Source organism: Leptosomus discolor, chromosome 3 (genome assembly GCF_034619465.1).
Source record: "Leptosomus discolor isolate bLepDis1 chromosome 3, bLepDis1.hap2, whole genome shotgun sequence".
NCBI classification, from domain to species: Eukaryota; Metazoa; Chordata; class Aves; order Leptosomiformes; family Leptosomidae; genus Leptosomus; species Leptosomus discolor.
Window position 1 is genome coordinate 49,683,839 of NC_141393.1, and position 20,367 is coordinate 49,704,205.

At 42.9% G+C, this 20,367-nt stretch overlaps 1 protein-coding gene across 1 annotated transcript in view; it reads right to left on the reverse strand.

Annotated features, from left to right (window-relative positions):
- The window catches only part of LDLRAD3 (low density lipoprotein receptor class A domain containing 3), a 77,516-nt gene extending 58,657 nt beyond the window's left edge, over positions 1 to 18,859 (reverse strand). The window contains exons 1-2 of the mRNA XM_086463001.1: positions 18,757 to 18,859; positions 13,447 to 13,665 (exon numbers count right to left, since the gene is read on the reverse strand). Of these exons, the coding sequence (XP_086319127.1) occupies positions 13,447 to 13,665; positions 18,757 to 18,859 (322 nt within the window). The remainder of the gene's footprint in view (positions 1 to 13,446; positions 13,666 to 18,756) is intronic.
- Positions 18,860 to 20,367: the final 1,508 nt, after the last annotated feature.

The window sequence follows — 20,367 nt, forward strand, 5'->3', positions numbered from 1 at the left end:
CCTCTTAAAATTCCAATGCAAGCAAGTGCTGAAGATGCTGTCAGAGAACTGCTGGCCACAATATAAGCTTGCCAAACGTTCCCCTCAGGTTGGTTTGCTTAAGTACAAGAAAACTATTTCGGCAGCTGTATGTGCGAGTGTGTGAAGTCACTCCTTATGCTATGCAGAAACCAATCCTCCCACCCGCTTCTTTTAAGGCTCTGAAAAAATAACAACTTCCCATCAGGACCCGTTGTACGTTCCACTGAAGATGCGACAGTTTGTAGGCACAGCTCTACACCATTAACAGAAAAACATTTTGCTATCTTTAGGGTATCCAGTGTGAAATAGCACTATTTTTCAAAAAGTGTAATCCATTCTATTATTTCTCAGCAGAGATAACAGCGGGGCGGGGGGGGGGGGGGGGGGCGGCGGGCGGCAGAATCCAATTTGGCATACACTGTGTAAAAACCTTGTACTGTATATAGATACCCTCTCGTGTAACAGCAATTCTGACACTCTTGACTGGCCTACAAGGACTTAAAACCCAACCAGAAGGTTACAGCAGATCTCTGACGGGCAGGTGATTTTTCTTTCCATAGACAGAGCAGTAAAGACAACAAATGTCTTCTGTAATTACCAAATTACCAGCAAGTAAAGTGCAGTTGTGGACTACAGATTTGAGGAATACAGCCAGGACAAGATGGCATGGCCCAACTTCTTGGAAAAAGAATTTTTATGCAACTGTAAGTAGATACTAACCTACTGTTTAGATATCACAGTAAAATTTTAGAGCTGTGCCCCACTATAATGACATAATGCCTAAAGAGAAGATATTATACATTCATAACATATTGAGTTTCTCTTACAGAGGTCAGTACACGGTCTTGCTAATGAAACTTGAGGGAAAGAAACTCTCTGACTGAATAGTTACTGTTGAGCCAGCCAGTCCACACCTCCAGCATTTCACACCCAGCTCCAGTGAACTAGGCAGCGTTTATTGTATGCAATAGACGCAAAGACAGCACACAACAGGCACCCCACATGATGCGGCCGCTAGGACAAGCACGTTTCCTTCTTTTAATGCTACACACATTTCTATTATTGAAATATTTCTTGGTTATTTTGCAATCTGGAGTGAGGGAAATGGTATGTAGCACATCCAACAGTAGACATTTCGTGAGAACCTGCAGCTGGAAGTAAACTGCACAGTATTTCAGCATCAGCATCTCTGAAGTCAAATCGTCGTCTTAGAATCCCTCCAGGTAGCAATCAGGCAAAATAACTTTATGCTGCTTCACACCCACACATCTCAATCCAACAGCAGATGACGATGTATTCAGCTAATCAAAACTTGATTACTTGCATGCAACACAAACAACTCCCCAGGCAGAAACTCCTGGGTGCAGATGCTGCATTATTGCAGAGCCACAGGTATTTTCCTGACTTCGATAATGAACCACCTTTAAACTTCTCTGCTGTTGTTAATTTACATTGAGAGATGCCACAGCCACCTCAGTCAGCACTGTAACTCCAGCCTCTCTTGACACATGCGTGGTGAGGTGCAGCATTTCAGTAAAGACTCTACATGAAGGAGTTAAGGTAGCTGTCTTTTCAACTTGTCCCTGCTCTTTGAAAAACAGGTTTTAACTTAAATTTATGAAGAGAAGGATCAATTTTACAACACTTCAAAACACAAGCAGGATGGCACCACGATACGATTCCTTTCACCCCAAGAACGGATATAAACCCTAACCTAGTTAATACTAAATGTTATTTTGCATTAGCTAATTGCTGTTTGGACAGTATTTTCAGTTCAGGTTCCAGCGTGAAAGCCACCACTACCTGCAGTCATTCATCAGCTGCCTCAGCACAGAAGGCAAATGCATCACTTAGTAGCACAGAGCTCTTTGACGGGACTGTTGTGCAGAACAACACAGAATTTTCACTTCCTCTGCTTGTTTCTTCCTATCTAGAAAAAAGCTAGCACTGGAGTACTATTCCCAGTATAAAATCCACCCAACAGTCTACCATGCCAGAAGCTCTCCAATTCAAGACAAAACAACTATTTAATTTAATGAGGTCTGATCCAAAACACAGCCAGTAACTGCAGGGCATTCATCAGACCTACAAAAAGCCCTTGGGTCACTCTTCCCTTTGCTGCCTGTCTAACCACTCAGGCGAAAGAGTTGCTAGTCATAAACTGCTAGTCTAAACTCAGAGAAAGTGAGACTAAAAAGGACTTTCTTCTAAAGGCAGCAACTTTTTAATTTTTTTTTATTTTTATTTTTTTTTAACGTAGTGAAATTAGCCCCGTAGGAAACATCAGAGGTTGTCCCCAACACAGTAAACTATCACCCACTTACACGGGCAATATTTACACTACAGTTTACAGTAAGAGAGAAAGGACAATGCTAAAGTAAAAAAGCCAATGGAGTCTGTCGCCCTGAAGAGTAAACTGCTTCCTTTGAAAAGGAGAAAAACAGAAGGCACTTCAGAGTTGGACTGCTATGGGTCAGTGGCCTTCACTTCTTGCAGACAGCAAGGCCTAGACTGTTAAAGATTACTTTGAGAAGTCGATGTTTCAGTCCTTCAAAATCATCACAAAGCAGATGAGATGTCAGAAGAGGTCACAGACAAAAGCTTGCTTTTCAGACATCCAGTAAAGCGATTTCTCACTGAAAGAAGTATTTATACTCATTAGACAACCTGAACAATAACACCATACAAAAGGACAAATTCCGAATCAGCTGTTAAACCACACAAACTAAGCATGACTTCAAAGCACTCAAGTTTCTCAGGGTGCATACATGCAGGGCAGAACGCTGCCCTTGAGGGACTTCCGTAGCAGGGGCAGCCCTCCTCAGAGGGCATCAGTTGCCTGATGGGCACGATCCCTCACCCCACCCTGGGCCACCAGCTACCTGATCTTGTTTTCGGTTGTGCCCTGCTTCTATCCCACTGTCAAACCTGTCTGATTCCAAGCTCTTCAATCGGACTATTTACTGACCCCCATCTAGATGAGACCAGCAAGAGAATGAAATAATTAGCACCACAAACCCTCTTGATCTCCCTACATAAAAAGCTATCACAAGTAGCTGCTGCACTTGCCCTTACTCATGTGTAAATTTCTGTAATTGAGCTTCAAACGAAACATTTGCTGTGGTCACTTCATTATAGATCTTATTATAACTACTAAGTATTTGGTTGCTTAATCATGAGTGAAAACAGGAGTTAATTCTGGTGAGATATCCCAAGTTTAAGAGCTATCTGAGGACGTGACAAAGAAATCAGCAGCTGGCTTACAGCATCTTTCCAATTAACGCAGACGCTCATTTCATGCATTGTTTATTATTCAGCTTTGCTTAAGAATTCTGATGTTTGTCACCTACCTGAAACAAATATTCCAGGTCAACCAGGAGATAACAGGAAGCAACAAGAGAAACAGGGGACCTAAAAGCACTCAGTGATCGTAAGTTGTGCATGGAAGTCCAGAGGTCTTCCCTGGATATATGTACAGCTACTACAACACATACAACTACTTTTACAGAGGGATTCCTAGCTTTCTGCTACATATCCTAGTTATTTAGAAAAAGAAAAAAAGGTGTTAATTTCATTAGCCGTTTGCAGAAATTATTACTGGGTTATAAATAAGAACACGACCGCTAAAGATTGTTTTTGTACCGTTTTGTAAGACTGTTGTTTGCACAACACCTGGCAGCCTGGAATGCTAGCACATGACCATACCTACTCCATTAGCATAGATACACAAAATCTCCTTTAACTGCAGCTTTTCTTTGCCATGATCCTTCCAGCGTGCAAGCTCTGGCAGAACGCCTCTCTCTTCCTTAGTTCTGGCCCTGCTGTTAAGATTTTTCTCCTTCCACATATTAACCCCCCTTGACATAAGTAGTCAATTAAAAAACCCCACAATTATTTATAGGTTTCCTCACAGACTTATGCTTTCTCCACAGACATTTAAAATGCACTAGATGGAGATGTGGTGTCAGGCAGGGCACCACTAAGGCAGACTGTTAGTCCTGTTTATAGGGAGAGTTAAATTCCCAGATCATACTCTTAAGAAACTCACAAGCCCCAGACTTCCACCACTGCACATAGATTTTAGCAGGAATGCGGAGTTTTAAAGTATTCAAGTTGCTGTAATTATACTAGTTATTTTAAGGTACTGCTTTTATATTTATCTCTATGCCTTTATCTTGTTCCTTGTGCCTGTATCATCCTCCTCCACGCTCGTGGGGAATCACAGAGCACATTAAATCAGTCTGTATTTGACAGCTAGCTCAGTTATTTGTATCAACCATTCAGCTGGCTTTGGACACATCCATTCGCAGCAGAGGCTCGTCACCATCTCCAAAACAGCACACAGACAATGACAGAAGTCCACAGCCACGTAAGCCTCTGGGGAGTACCCTGAGCCACGTCACAGCCGTTCCACACTTCCCAAAGTAGCGCATATAGGTTTGATGAAATACAGAGTACAAGCTCAGCTCTAATACTTTTGAATGGTGTTAGAATCATAACATAAAATCCTCAAATGTGACAAAGTGATTTTGATGCTGGCGTTCCCTTTTTTTAAAAAAAAAAAAAGTGACAGGCTGCTAAATCACTTACTTGCAAGTATTCATTACTTGCTGATTTATCTTTTCCAAAATGTGGCGAGCTTTGACACAACACACAATTCACGGCTATTTAGTTCACACAACTATAAGCTATTAACTAGCAAGAGAGAATCCAAACTTACCAGAAACCAGCACTGGAAACTTCTCAAAGCTAAACATGCACCTGTCTAGCAGCAACAGACTGCGGCAGATGAGACTACCACCTTTACCCATGATGGGACAGTCCAAAAAAAAAAAAAAAAATAAAAAAAAAAAAAAATCACTGTAGGTATGCAATGCCAGATCTTAATCACAGGAACCTGAATGCATCTCTTTAAAATACCACCCTGCCCCTCATCTTCTATAGCATTAGCCTTAGTTAACACCAGGCTTTAACTGATGCTTTAAGAATCATATTTTGAGGCCACTGATACATTAAACAATTCAAAGTCAGTAATCTTTACAGATGGGTAAGATTAGTCCTACAAGGGTCTTGGCCCACTGCTGTATATCTAGGAGCTCTCAGCTGGTTCAGACAAATCCCCTTCTGAATTGGGCAGACATTTCTTATTAACAAAACGCTGCATCTCATTCTTCAGTGCACTGAGCCCTGCTTGTTGAGCCCAAAGCCTAGTATTTAGGAGAGCAGCCAGTTATTTTGTGCCCTTTGTTCCTGTACATGAAAGCCATTCATTAGACTGACTCTGCTGAGTGGCTAAACACAAGCAAAACATCTTCAGCTGTAATAACTGTACTATCATAATAAGCAGTCATTAAATAGCTTATAGAGATTGCAGCACTCATTATCTCCACAAGACCTTTTCTCTGCCTTCTAAAGAGGCTACTGGATCTGGTTACTTACTCTCAGCAGTGTGGAAGTCATGAATCTGACTGCTCTCACAGCAAAGCCTAAGGAAAGGCGAGGACAAACATCTAAATTCAGACTGTCACCAGGGTGATTTGGGTTGACGGTAACGACCACTTACTAGGAAATTTTGTCTGTGCCTCCATTTTAATTTTGGGGCTTACAAATGGAAAAGCATGGGTATATCATGTGCCTTAATACAATTCCAGCTTGTGATCGTCCTCTAGGGCAGACACAAAGCATGCTCCTGATTAAGAGCAAACTCTGTGAATTTATTTATTTATTTTTTAAAAGCAGTGAACAGCAATAAATCTAAAGGCCTTCTTTTGAAGTCTACCCCACATCAGAGGGCAATCTGACAGTCCTCACCTGAGGCTTCCAGGCATATGACACAGGTTTGAAGCTGGTGCAGTCCCCACTCGATCCTTCTCCTCCCTGCGGGCTGCACTGGGCAGCATAGGAGTTCTTGCGCTCGAGAGCTTCTCCAACGACAGAGCAACTTTCTCAGCCATGACGTTAGTTTCAGTGGGCTTTCTTATTTTTTAATTTCCACCCCTCTGATGCTGTGCAGCTTTTAATACACACAGTTCTTCAAAAACTATCTCTTTCGTAGAAATCGGACGCAGTTAAGCCAGTCAAAATGCACCTGAAGTACCACACTGACGATGAAAACCTAATCAACCTGCTTTGTTCTCTGAGAGTTTCAGTTTCCGAACTGAAAGGTATTAGAGCACAGGAAAGGATTCTACACATAATCTAGGAAATGCAGGCTGCTAATTGCAGACTGTGGGTTTCATTTAGCATTCTTGTGAACAGACTCTTTATATCTCATCCACGACTGTGTGCAATTGTTTGTTATACTTTCCCACAGACTCTGTTCCTGAACCTGTCGAGCACTAAAACCTGTTGCAACTGAACACCAGAGGGAGCAGTAAACATTTCTCTGATAGGTAGTTTTTAAATTGGAGATGGAACAGTAAGGTAGAGGAAACCTTGGGGAAACTTAAAAATGGTTATGGCAGGCTGTATTTTCAAACTACAATATATTACTAATCCAGACTAATTACCCACCAGTGCAGGGTCAACGAAGAGTAAGAGCAAGTGTGCAGATACAAGCACGTTGAATGCTCAAGCTTAGTGGTACCACATCTCCCACCCCCTCTCATCACCTCCTGATGACATGGGAAGATTTATAAAGTCTTCTGAGTCTATAAAGCATTTATACAAAGAGCTGTGTGCATTTAGATAGATTACATGGAGCTGAAAATACACCCAAAATAGAAAAGTTAGACGCAGAATGGAATGGGAAAAAAATAGGGCATTTTTATTATACATAAACACCTGAGTTCAAACTTTTTTTACACCGGTAAAACCAAGAACATGGTTAAGAGACACATAAGAGAAGATGAAATTGAGAACTAATGTGCCAACATATCAGCAATGAACACGTAATTACAGCACTATCTCAAATATTATTCTACTAACCTGCCAGAGACAGTCAAAAATGCTTGCAAAAACAACAGTAGAAGCATGGTTACAACCGTTAAAACACAGACCAGAAAACACTCCCACCACACATTAATAAATGCCCCCCCAAACACTTCATAGAATTGAACATAGCCCTTTATCTTTGCACCACAGCATGCAACCTACCAGATCTAGGAGTTCCTTAGGGTATTTGTCACCAGGACCCTGGCTTCAGCATGGGTTCCAAGGGCTTCAGTTCTCTGATACAGAAAGGCCCTTACCAGATCTGCTAGACACGTGGATTAAACTGGTTTCTCAGATTGCCCAAATACAAGTCACAGGCGTTTAGGGCCATGAGAGTTAGCCTGCTGGTGCAGGACTCCAGCAAAGCTTGGCTCACCGCACCACGCCAAGTGCAACCCAGGACCCCAGACATTAGAAACTCTTCCGTTCTGACCACAAGGGCTTCCCTGCAAGCATGTGTCTCAGGTAAGAGACAAAGAGATGAAGCTGACCTTTAGCGGAAGCCTGCTTGGCAGGTAGCTTCAATACTGCCTGGGGAATGCTAGTTAAAACTAACCATTTTCATATAGCACTTCATTTAATGAAGACATTCTCCCGCATGGAGAAGACTTGCTCATAAAAGACTCTGTCTGAAGGACAATCAGAACAAGGTCTGATGACGATGGATTGCTGGTGATGAAATGAGCTTTTTACTACAGCCGTTCCAGATGTTCCTACAGAGGCCAGCTCTTGCTAGCCAGTGCAGAAGTGTGTTGGCAACACATCCTCAGAGGCACTGATGAAGCCCTGTTGCTCAGGCATCTGTACACTCCAATCACTCAGCCTTTAGCACCGACTCAAAAACCCGCTTTACTGTTATGTTTGTGTTGAATAAGCAACAGTGACAGCTGGAAACAGAAACATGTGAGAGACAGAAGTTCCTAACGTGAGAACACACCGCCTCAAGGCTATCCTTGCATAGGATTTTTTTCTAGCCCACAGCCTACACTCTTTAGCTCCTGGATTAACACAGCTACTCGCTGTATCCACTGTGTGCCACTACTTGCTCACAGCTGAACACAAACTTGACAGGTAAGAAATAGCTCTCAGAAGAGCGATGAAGGAAAATCTAGACTTCTGGGTACTCGGTATGTCTCTAATTTTGGCGGCTGTCATGCCAGGCACTTAGCATGGATGATCTGCCATGCTCTGAATCTGCACCATCTGCTGCTCGTTAGCAGAAAAAGGGAGCAACATGCTATCTCTCCACTAGCTGCTGCTCATTAGCTGACAAAAGCCCTTTCCAGTGTTCACATTGTTCTTTCTGTAATAATCCAATATGAAGATGTACAAAGAGCAAAGAGGAAACAAAGATGACAGAGTAAATTAATAAGCTTAACTAAGTGTACTCTTAAACCTCAAGGAGAACACCCTTCCAAAAGTGTGATGCAGGTCTTGGCCCCAAAGGAATATATCAGCAGGCAGGTATAGAGGGCAGCACTAAAGATAATCCATTTACCTCAAAATATTTTGAAACATGCAAGCACACACTTCTAGGCACTTTCCATTCAGGTCCTCTATTTTGTGCCATTTTGGATCTTCCGTATCTGATAACGGACAGAGAACAGAGCGGCTCACAGCATGCAGCTCCCACCTGACCAGTGAAAGCACTAACCCCAGGTATGTATAGCCTGGTATGCAACCAGAGCAGGATGTAGTAGCTATGCAATCAACACCTATAAGCTCCCCAGGAAAGTCCTGTTGGTAAAGATTCTGCATTTGTCAAGAGGAGCCTCAGCTTCCATTATAAATCATCTACACAGCTAAAAAGCAGCAGTAGTAGTTAAAAGCCCACTAACATTTAAAAGAAACTTGGATGACCAATATTGGACTACACAGGCTGATGAGCAATCCAACGGACAAGAACCTGCAGGAATGAACTACAACAGGGTTCTCCATTTTGGGAGATGCCCTGATGATAGCAGATTACTCCAACTACAGAGAACTGAAAATACTCATAAAACATTTGCACTGCTATGGTCAATTAAGTCTTTTTCAAGCTCAATAAGTGACTTGGAGGAAAAGCCAAAGAGATGCTCTGCTCCAAGGAGAAGCAGTTCTTACTTGCAACAATGCCCAGTCACTGTGTCAGCTTATCCCCTCTCTCAACCCTCCTCTCCAGACAAGACCAGATAAAATTTTTCTATCATCCCATTGCCATGACAGAAGGCAAATAGAACAGGGGGTGTTCTGTGCCCTAAAGAGCACACAGACAGCTGGCATGGGAAGTGTTAAACTGATCAGCGGTCAGGGCACAAGGGAAGCAAGGAAGATGAGAGATGGTATGGATTCCAGCAAGTGGGGGAAGATGAAGAAAAAGCCCACAAGCAAAGGGCCATCACTAACTGATATGTGGTCCTGCAAAGCAGGAGACAGAAAAGGGTCAAAAGAAAGAGAGGGAGGAGATAAGACGTGAAGGGACAAGGTGCAGGTAGTTCTGCTTTACATCTTATTTCCTTCTCACCCCCAGACCAGCACTTCTGATTCACTGGCCACAAAAAATGAGAACCAGACCATGAGCCGTAAGTTTCCTGTTTGAAGGGGGACAGATGCTACAGCAAGGGAACTGACAAAATATTGCTGGACAGACATGTCCAACCATAGGGCAATCTAAAAGAGAGAAGAAGACTCTGCACATAACCACATGCATGCATGCAACCTCCTCAGTGGGGACGCCAAAACAGAGCGTGCTTGTCTTCACAGAAATACCAGTCCACAGTGCCAAATGAATCCTGTAACTAAACTCCTACTCACATACAAACACTTTAAAGCAAGGTTCAAGCCTTTCAACGTGAAGTAGTTAGTCGATGAGGAATCACAGACAAAGCAGCTTAAAGCATGGCTCAGTAGTAACACACTGGGAACTCAGCCATCTCATGCTGCTAATGCAACTCCTACAGCTTTGTCTTCACTATCAACAGCTCAGCTAATGCAAAGCAGCATCGCAACAGAAAACAAAGGACTCCAATTGTGCTGCAAGGTAAGTTTTAGTAAGGAGAGTCCTATTTTGATAGGAGGAAGGTTAACAAAGCCTAGACTAAAATGATGAAAAAATAAAAAAGTTTTATGCCTTTATCTATACACACACATGCTCCAATCCTTGCAGTACTAGCACGACATCAGGCACGGCTGTTCTCCCTGGAGGTGTCTGACAAGTAACACAACCTGCACTGGTACAATGGCACAACCAGACGTGATGCGCGCACTTACACGTTTTGAATGTCAACTGCTCTTACTCTTCAGCTGCTGTTTCTGCAGTCAAGAAGATCAATTCCTGGGCTCCTACATGCCCCTCTCCCACTCACTAAGGCCAGAGGATCTCAATTCTAATTGCACCGCACATCTTTAAAAATTGTTTGGTTCAGCTTCCATCTCATCATTGGAAATGGGTCATTTATCAGGAAAAGAATTTTCCCAGTGGGCATATTCAAACCCTGGAACAGCCCAGTGGGGCTGTGGACTCTCCGTCTTTGGAAATGTGTAAAACTTGACCAGACAAGGCCCTGAGCAACCTCAATCCAAGTTAGTCCTGCTCTGAGCAGGCAGCTGGACCATATGACCTCCAGACTTCTTCCCAGCCTGAAGCAGTCTGGGAGCCTGTCTTTACAGACTGACACAAGCTGGAGGGGGGAGGAGAGACAATTCTGATTTTTCTTCTTCCTTTGCCCTTCTCAGACAAGACGCTAGGGCTGCCTTTCAATGACTTAAGCCTGAGCTAGGAACTCCTCTAACACCAGACTCGGGCTGTACAAGCCCATCCAAATTCTGATTATTTTCTGATGTAAAAGACTGGTTGGTAATGCTGCAACAGTCCACTGTAAGAATGGGACCATTTTCAAAATTCATCAAAACAGCAAAACCAAATTTTTTTAGCTACATGCATTGTATGTATACACTCACATATGTAAGGCACAGTCCCTCTGAAGCGACTAGCAGGGCTAGGTGCTTAGCAGGCTTAAAAAGGGGATGTTTCCTGGGTTAGAAGGATCATCGATCCTTGAGACAGCAAACCAACTTCCTCAATTCAGACATCAGCCAACAACTAACAACGTAAAACCTCCAAGCTTCCTTACTAACGCTGTCGTTCCTTTTCCCAGTGACTCCACTCCCACCCCATGTCTCTGCCATGGTGCACACACTGTAACTACCCAGCACTCCCCACACACCAGCCGTTCATTATAGATGTGTTTCTCACAGCAGCATACACAGAGTTAAAAGCTGCCTACCAAAATGGAGAGAATGAAGATGCAGAACAGGCAGCCTGAAGCTCTCTGGATACATCACAGAACCTTGGTTGCACAAATATTCACTTTTTATTTGGAGATTCAAACGAGCATTATCTCCATTCTGTTTTGGCTTATCTGACCTGCTAACAGCAGGCCAGCACAGGATACAAAGTCCTTGCTCTCCCTGTTGTCTCTTTTCCATCCTAATTTTACATTTATGAAGGTGATCAGATAGCAGATAGATGTATGGGAAGAGGAAAGAACAGTCCAATTATCTTTGTTAATTTGGGCAGGATCAAAAGGATGCTCATCCAGAAAACTGTTAGCTGATCAAGTGGGCTAGAAGTATTTAAATAAAAAACCCAACAAAGAACAATTCTACAGAAACTTAAATTCATAGTTGCAGCATAGCCTCGATCAGTGAGGTTTATTTGAGTCCTTCATGACAAGAAAAACTTTTAGGAACTGCTATTGTGCAGCTATTTATATTTTATTGTCAGTTACTATGTTCATTACTGTCTGCAATTCACTAGATCCAACAGATTTTGGTAAGGAAATTTTTGAACAGAGAGTCACAAAGCATATTTTCCTGTTACTAATTCATGGGTAAATACCCAGCCCAGACTTCATTAAGAAAATCTTCATTAAGATTTTCTAATTGCATCAGGTGAAACAAAAATTCATGCAAGGCAGAGGATGACAACATTCTTAGAGACAAAAAACCTCCCTGTTGGTACCTATACATACAGAGAATTGTTGTTGTTTTAAGAAGCAGAAACAGCACACTAAAAGCCACGCTAGCAGCATATCCAGGAGCCAAGTAACGAGGAACCTGAGCGCCACACAGCTCTTGTCACCAGGAACATCTCACCGAGAAGTACAGGTGGAACTCTGGACATTTTGTACTCTTGCCAAAGCTCCCTCTAGTATAAATGCTGCTTGGGTTTAAACAGACATGCATGACAATGATCAATCCTTCCAACAGCTCCATCCTTTCCCAAGATGTTAAAATCTAAGAAAAAAATAATATTAACCTGTCTTCAACATTGCACCACAAGCTTGATGCTTTATAAAGACTGTAGAGCATCAGATATTTTATACAGATACTTTTAACACCTTAGAAAGGGAGAACGGCTCACTGGCTTAAAGCAGAACTACGTATGGAAATTTCCACAGCACAATTATTGAAGTCCCTTATTTTAAAAGGGATGGATAACTAGGGTTAAAGAAAAGGCATCAAGTTAAAAAAGCAAGGGCATTTAACAAAACACGGGATTTCTAGCCAGTTAATTTGGAAGAAGCTATTTTCTTCCTTCTGCTCTGTAAGCAAAGCTAATGATGTCCTGGGAAAGATAAGCTGCTTATAATTTGGTTTAAGTTTAATGAAGATCTCCATAAAGTAGGTATGTAAAGCAGCAACATTTGTTAGACAAAAAGCAGTAACTTACATCTCAGAGATTTCTCAGTCACTCTAGAATCACATGAAATTTGAGGTTTTATCACTCCCAAATGGATTTCAAATTATAGTGCCATGCTGCAGTATAATCTTGCTGTCTGGGTAAAACATGTAGGCTAGAAAGTTTCATGCTAACTAATGGCTGAGTAACATTAACTAAGCTTAATTAATGCTAAGAAAAAAATGAAATCGCAGAGGAGAAGCAGATCAGACTTTTTAGCTCTCTAGACCTGAGAGTTCCGTAGGAGGATTAAAACACGGAAACATTATTAGTCAATTCATTTGGTCTATTTTCCAGAAAGTTAGTATTAACTTTCAGGTAGTTAAGAATTAATTTTGACAGGAGAGAACAAAAATAACAGGATACAGTCAATAATTATGAAACGAAAGGAACTAGTCTTGATGATAGTGGAGGTCAACTTGCAGCAAAAGGCCAGTGTGCTGAAGTAGTATATACAGGATCCTTAAAAATCACAGAGCATCGGTGCTCTACTGGAAGAATCGTTAAGTCAAGTCTGTCTCAATTTATCCACCTCTGAATAGGGGTTTAGGTACCTGCTACCAAGTGCTGTATTAAAATCAGACAAATTGAAGAACGTTTAAGACCTGAAATAATAAGAAAGGCTGTACATTTCTTCTAACAATAGCTAAATTAAGAAACTGGCAGTAGTTTTGCTACCTACCTGACATACACTTGGAACACATCAGTACCACTACCTAGCCAAGACCTGTGATATTAAGCATGTCAGGGTCATCGCAATGGTCACTTACGGCACTCCTTCTCGTCACTGTCATCAAAGCAGTCCGGCAGCCCATCGCACTGCCAGGCCCCTGGGATACAGCGCCCGTTACTGCACATGAAGTTTCCAGGAATGTTGCACTCGTTTGTGAAGTTATTTCCAGGCAACAGCTGGCTCTCTGCAGCAAACAAGAGACAGGAATGTTTGCAAGGGATTTTGAAAAAGGCAGCAAAAGCACTCACTGAGCAGGCTGGTTATCGGTGGTTGAATGAAGATGAGACACTGAGCTTGACTCCGGTTATTTTGTCATCATGTTATCATGATTTCTTTTTCCTAAATTATCATTTTACCTGTTCTCCACTCACATCCCCCATTCTACAGATTCCTTTCTTGCTATTTTCTTTCTAGGAACATACATACAGCCTTCTATGTATCCTCAGGTCAAGGCAAAGATCGTTAAAAAAGGAAAAAAAAACCAACAACCCCCAAACCACCACCTCTCCTTTCCCCCTTCACAGGGTCAGTCTAAACACACGTAAAACAGATGAGGCTACAAGACCTCAGCTCCACACTACCACGCTTTTTTCAGATCAGTACTTAGCTTGCAGAATATTTTGTTGTTGTTGTTACACAAGGGCTAGGAACTAGGTAACACATTGACTAGTTCACACCAGGTTTTCAACAAAGTTTTAAACATGGTGCTGCTGACCAAATTTAGAATTGAGCTCCTTGGTGTTAACCTAGTCCCCTGGCATACATCTGTCAGCAGGCAGTTGGCACAGCCTGCCAAGCGGAGGGGGTTTAGTAGCAGGATACTGGAGATCAAGAGAACAGCATGAGAGGGAAATCTGGAGATTTGCCTTCAAGGTTAAACACAGCCCTAGTCAGTCACTTCCATCTACTGTGTTTCAGCACCTTGCTCATTATTTTTGGAACACAGGTATCACAGAAACACAAACTTCAAAAATAGCTCATCATGTTGTCGAGCTGGGAGGGGCGGGGGGGAGGGGGCCTGCAAGACAAGGCAGAGGATGAGAGAAAGAATATCCTTCCCCTTGTCTTCTTCGGTCATGCTCCAGACTAGCCCCAGGCAAGGTGCACTTGACCAGGCAAAAATCATAATCACAAATCTTCCCACACAAGGGTGGAGCTGTGACAGAAATAAGCTCCCCTGCCTGCCCATGTATCTTCATGGTTCAAAACCAGGAGGAACAAATGAAGCCGATGCGCAACTTAGTAATTTCCCTATTTTGAGGATAATTGCATGGCTTTTGGAACCCTGGGGGAGCGGCAGAGCTGCAGTTGGTTCCCGCCATTGCCCACCCTGCACCAGCTTGCCTCCTGCTCCTGCTGGAGCCCCACTCCCTCTCCCCGGGAACGCCCGAGCTTGGGGGGCAAGCAGCATGGCAAGCGCCCCACTTCTTGATGCCGGACAGGGCACAGAGCAGATCACAGCTGCTGCGACCAGCAGTTTCAGGGAAGACCCTTTCCTGGGGTAGTCCCAGGGAGGAACCTGCTCCATACAGGTATCTTTAGAGAACTCAGCTGCCAAAACAACAAGCCTCTAAGCATGAGGCTTTCCAGAAACTCCTGAATCAGATGAATGCAGATGGCTCCCTTCCTCCTCTGCAACATTGCAAAATGTTCCATCCCTGACAAAGGCAAAACTGCTAAGTTTTACATCACTGTAGCAAAAGACACATCATAGGAACGCCTCACAGAGTTCTTTCACGCTTGTGTCTGCCCCACACAACGTATCTCCTCTCAAACGTTGTTTCTTGCAAATGGATGACTCTCCCGGGGATGTTTTAAGAATACGGCAGCACAGAGCAGATATGTTAATGAAAATTTGCCCTGAGCTGTTAAAGGACAAGGTAGTTCAGAAAAAGGTGGAAATTGCTCCATCTGCCTTGGAAGATGTTAATCTCAGCCACTGGCGACACACCCAGAGCTCCCTGTAACTCTCCTGCTGTAGTACCTTAACGAAAGGGACATCCAGCAAAAAGTGAGCCCAGGCTATGCAGCTGGCAATTTGACATCTCTTTGTTTTTAGCCGTTTCATTCAAACCTCAGTGTCATTCCCTGCATCATTCTCTTCTGATCAAGAAAGAGGTTTGCTCTCTACACTATGACAGGAAAAGGCTACAGCCTCAAGCAGAGTGGGAGAAGTTCAGCTCCAGCCCACTCAGGGAGAGCCTTCACTGCTCCCAGCAGCTCCTGGGGAAGCACTGTACCCCACACTGCTGATTTAGATTTAGGGACTCTGGCATGACACACTGGGAGCGGTTTGTCCTTGGCTAGTCCCGCCATGAAACAAACACCACAGATGAAGTGCTGTCAATAACCACCCCCGGGCTAGCGCAGCCTGACAATATCGCTAAGTTCTGCAGTTCCATGTTCAACCAGTAAGGGTTCTTTTGTTGGGTTTTTTTTCCTTAAACAGTAACATTTTGATTGAAGACATTCAGATCAGTCTTCCTATCACTGACCTGGACCTGGTACGTAATCACCAAACCAAAGTCACCACTCAAAACAGCTACAGAGGGTGAAACTGTCAGCATTACACAACCTCCTATTAGCACACAGCTCCCAGGGTGCTAATGACACCCCTGCCTCCAACTGCAGAAAACTTACTGCAGTATTACAAAACTACAGCATGCTGTCACAACATCAAGACACAAGAAAGATACAATACCGGGGTATTCTTTGCAATGTAAAGGCACAGCCAATATTCCATGTTCTCAAGTTTGTTATAAAGCACACAAGAGCTTCAACAGCAGAACCTAACTCCTTTCTCCACACTCCCGACAAAAACCAGCTTTCAGGTCAGTATGGTACCACTGAAAGACTTTCCTGGTAGTTGTCATAACTTTTATTAGAGAGAGTTTACAAGTTCTCAAAAACTACAAAATTGAAACATCCTGGCTAAAATTAAATCTCTGCTGTAAAACAGAGTTAGTTCAAGCTTGGTAAGAGAACTAGGAATTGCCGAGGCTTTTGCTCTCTCACAGCCTAAGCACCGAGGCAGCACATTTAGGCACCGATACCAAAAAGGTGCCGTTCTCATGGCATCTCTCTCTGCTGCTCTGCGGTATCTTCTTGTCTAACCTCATACCTACATCTCTCATCCAGCCTGGTCCCCTTCCACATGGAAGCTGCGCCTATTCATAAATGAAAAATCCTGCTGTCAGCACTTACGTGAGCCCTCTTCTAGACTTGGGCAAGTTGGTGTCCAAGAACCAACAGCAGGTCTCACAGCTACCTGCCTTAACTACCAAACTGTCTTCTCCTTCCCAAGCATCATGGGGTTCCTGAGAAAACATGGTAACAGGCTGCATTTCGAGCACTGTAAAACCTCCTGTGCAGACTAACTGAAGTTCAGCTCCTGTTGGAGCTACTGCTGTTATCTTGCCTGAAAAGCTTTAGCCATGATCTCCACACTTCAATGAAAAAATTTAGACCAAGCAAAATAATTCAAGAAATTTTTAGGGTTTCAAAAAGCAAAAAACACAAATCAAGAAACAACACCCCACCCCCCCACCCCCACCCCAAATTGTCGACTCCCTGTTACTTTTAACAACTCCTTTAAATAAACACTATACTTCTACCCTACTAAACTGAAGCAACATTCCAGGAGCAGATACCAAGTTTTACTCATTACATAGTAAGTTGTTTGTTTATATGGTTTCCTTTGTCATACAATAAATTTATCCTCAATGTTTTTCTGAAGCAAGACTGTATTACTAATTTTTTCACCAAATAGGAAACAGAATACACCTGCAGATCAGGTCACTTGCTGAGAGCCCTATGCAAGCTGCAGAATGGGAAGATGGAACTTGGACTCAATCCAATTTCAAAGCAACAACTATTTCTCTTAAAACATGACCTCTATCAGCTGCCAGAAGAGAGCTGCAAGTTACAGACAGCAACTTGAGTCATAGCCAACGAATTCAGAAACTTATGTGCATTGCTCCATCTCCAGAAAGTCCATTGGTGGATAAAGAATTGTCAAAACAACTGCACATGTGGAACTGTTTTGATTTGTATTGCTCCATTGGCTTCCCTCACTTTGCAACTCTCCTCTATCAGATGTAAAAACCTCGAAGAAGGCCCTAGTGTGGTCATTACCTCCCAGCCCTCAGGAACGTGACGTTCCTGCCCACTCCACACACAGCTGACAGCATGACACTGGGGCTCTGTGCACGCACACGAAGAGGAGCAGTGCTACAGACAGGGAGAGGACCAAACTAGATCATCTTGTCCATTTTTCCAGTAAGGTCCGTGCAGAGGTCAGGTTTTGTGCAGCCAACTTGCTATACCGCCTGACGGCAGGGGCAGAAATCCCTTCAGTCTGGCAGAGGTAGCTTTCCAATAGTTGACATTTACCCTGCAGCCTCTTTGACTAATTCTGAATCCAACCCAAATATGAGCTACATGGATGCATTCAGCTAAGTAAAGGAGGCAGGGAAGAAGGGGAAAGAAGTAGTCCATTTTCACTGCAACACATTGCTCACTTTAAGCAGCACACCATCTGGGCTGAATAAAAAAAAAAAAAAAAAAAGGGACTCAGGAAGGCAAGTCAATCTGTTTTAGCAGACACTTCCAAAAACGTTAGCATCTAAATATTTAATACTCACTGGAAAAGCATCAGGGAAAAATAAATAAAAGGACAAGTCATATTGAGCACTTGGCACTATATTAATAAAGCAAGTCAAGGTTATCTTTCACAAAAACCCCTTTACCTGAAAGCACTCCAGAGAACTGTGCACATTACAGAACAGGTCACTACTGATAACCTGCTGCCTCTGTATCAGAAAGTGTAATCAGTAAGAGCAGGCAGTCACCCTGGCCAAAGAGGCTTTGAGGAAGAAACACAAGACCCTTGTGTGTTCAACGCCCTCATGAACAATGCCAGTAACTTCAGCCTCTTTGCAAAGAGGATCTATCGCCAAGGATGAAGCACAAACTCTTCATTGCCAAACCTCTGGCATGGTTTTTGTGGGACCCTGGGATCTTCACTCGACACTTTAAATGGATTGCTGCTTCAAGTTTTTCAAGTGTGAAGAGAACTATTTTGATCCAGGCTGGTATGTAGCTGTGGGGCCAAAGGGGTACTCATGATACTTCCCTACCACATGATGCACGCAGTACGCTCTGTACTTGAATTAATTCATCCTTTCTTCCTGCTTATCCCCTTGCTGGGTATAAATCCGCACCAGGTTTGATTTCAGCACATCAGAAACCTGTTCTCACTCTACTGAAATCAGCAACGTGTTGTGAAAACAGGAGAGAACAAGTCCATAGCTGGAATTTCCAGGAAGATGGCATCAGAAAGACATACCTTCAATACCTGCCAGTATTTGCTCACCAACAAAACACATCAGAACTACAGAGAAGCGAGCGATAATGGCAGACTTAAACACTGTTTGATCTTCCTCCGTCATCTTACAAAACAGCAAATAAGCAGTGCTAGGTGACTGGTAGGATATTACAAGACTTGATTCCTCAAAGACTGCAAAACTATTTACAAATGCTTACATTCAAGTCCAGCTGCTTCTGTAAATTCAGCCACTAAGGACAGGTGTAGCTTATCACACTACTTTACGCTGACATGAAGCATCTGACTCACTGCACATCTACTTTATAGATATCTACTAATGCAGATGATGTACCCAGGAGAGGAATTCAAAAGCTGAGCATGAAGAAACTCCAAACACTATGCTTTGCCTATAAACTACCATTTAACACATGCATGCATAAACCTCACCGGCAATAGACGCACATTGTCAGCAAGATAACACCAGTGGAGTGAAGGCAGACTCGGCTTAACTCCCATTGCACTGAGCAGAAGGCAGAGCCAATTCATGTTTATGAGAGAACATCCAAGTTGGGACTCCTCCAGCCACCCAAAGAGTCTGTGGCAACAAACTTACTCAACCTCCTTACTACACTTTACCCAAAATTAACACAGGGCACTAGTTTTTAAGAGGAAAGTCCCATGCTGAATTTGAGTATGTAGAGCCTCAAAAGATTGCCCATTAACAGCACCAAACAGGTAAGCAAAGTACGCTAATGAGGACTGTTTACTTTCCATCTCTTAAACACCTTTGGTATCACCCAAGAAGTTGTTTGCAGCTGCATGTTCATAAGTCTATCTCATAAATTACCATAAATGCCAGTCTTCAGCTTGCTCTCCTATGCACTCCTGCAAAGGTGCCTTGCCAGAACAGAAGCCAAGCATCCCAGTGCACATTCAGGCTGGCTTTGGGAAGCAAAGTATAAGAGAAGCTCTCTCTTGCTCTGCCATGAAGCCTCTGACAACACCTAAGCCATCTGTCACCAGTAAGGGACACCTGCCAGTGATTATCTGACAACTTAAATCTCCTTGAACAGTTTTAATCCCTATCCTCCCCTATCCTCATTTAAACTGCCTGATCATTGCATTGCTTATGCAACATTAGAAGGTATGAGTGTTATTTGTACAGGCAGATTGACAGCCCCACTGCAATACAAGCGCTCAAAAATGTTTCTTTGCTGAAGCAGCAGGTAAATTGGTGATTATTCAAGGAACTGCTCACTGTTCAGGTTTGACTTCCCCTCCTTCAGTTTTCCAGCTGTGATCCATGAGATGCAATATATTCAATATCTAGTATTTTCAAGCTTTAAAATGGAACAGGCCTAGTCAAAAGAGCAGAAACTCCCATGGTCACTTCCAATTAAACACCAAATATTACTGAGGCAAGTCAAAGTCAATGGAAAAACCCTCTTTAGAGCACTAAAAAGGATAGCTGCTTTCAATTTAGACAGAAAAACTACAGTGGCAAGGAAAACAGACTACTATCGGATACCGATCCTTTGCCCATTAATTCCTCACAGCAAAAGCTGCCTTTATTGAACTGGAGAGCAATTAACACATCACAATCTCCATCATAAATAATGCAATATGCACAGA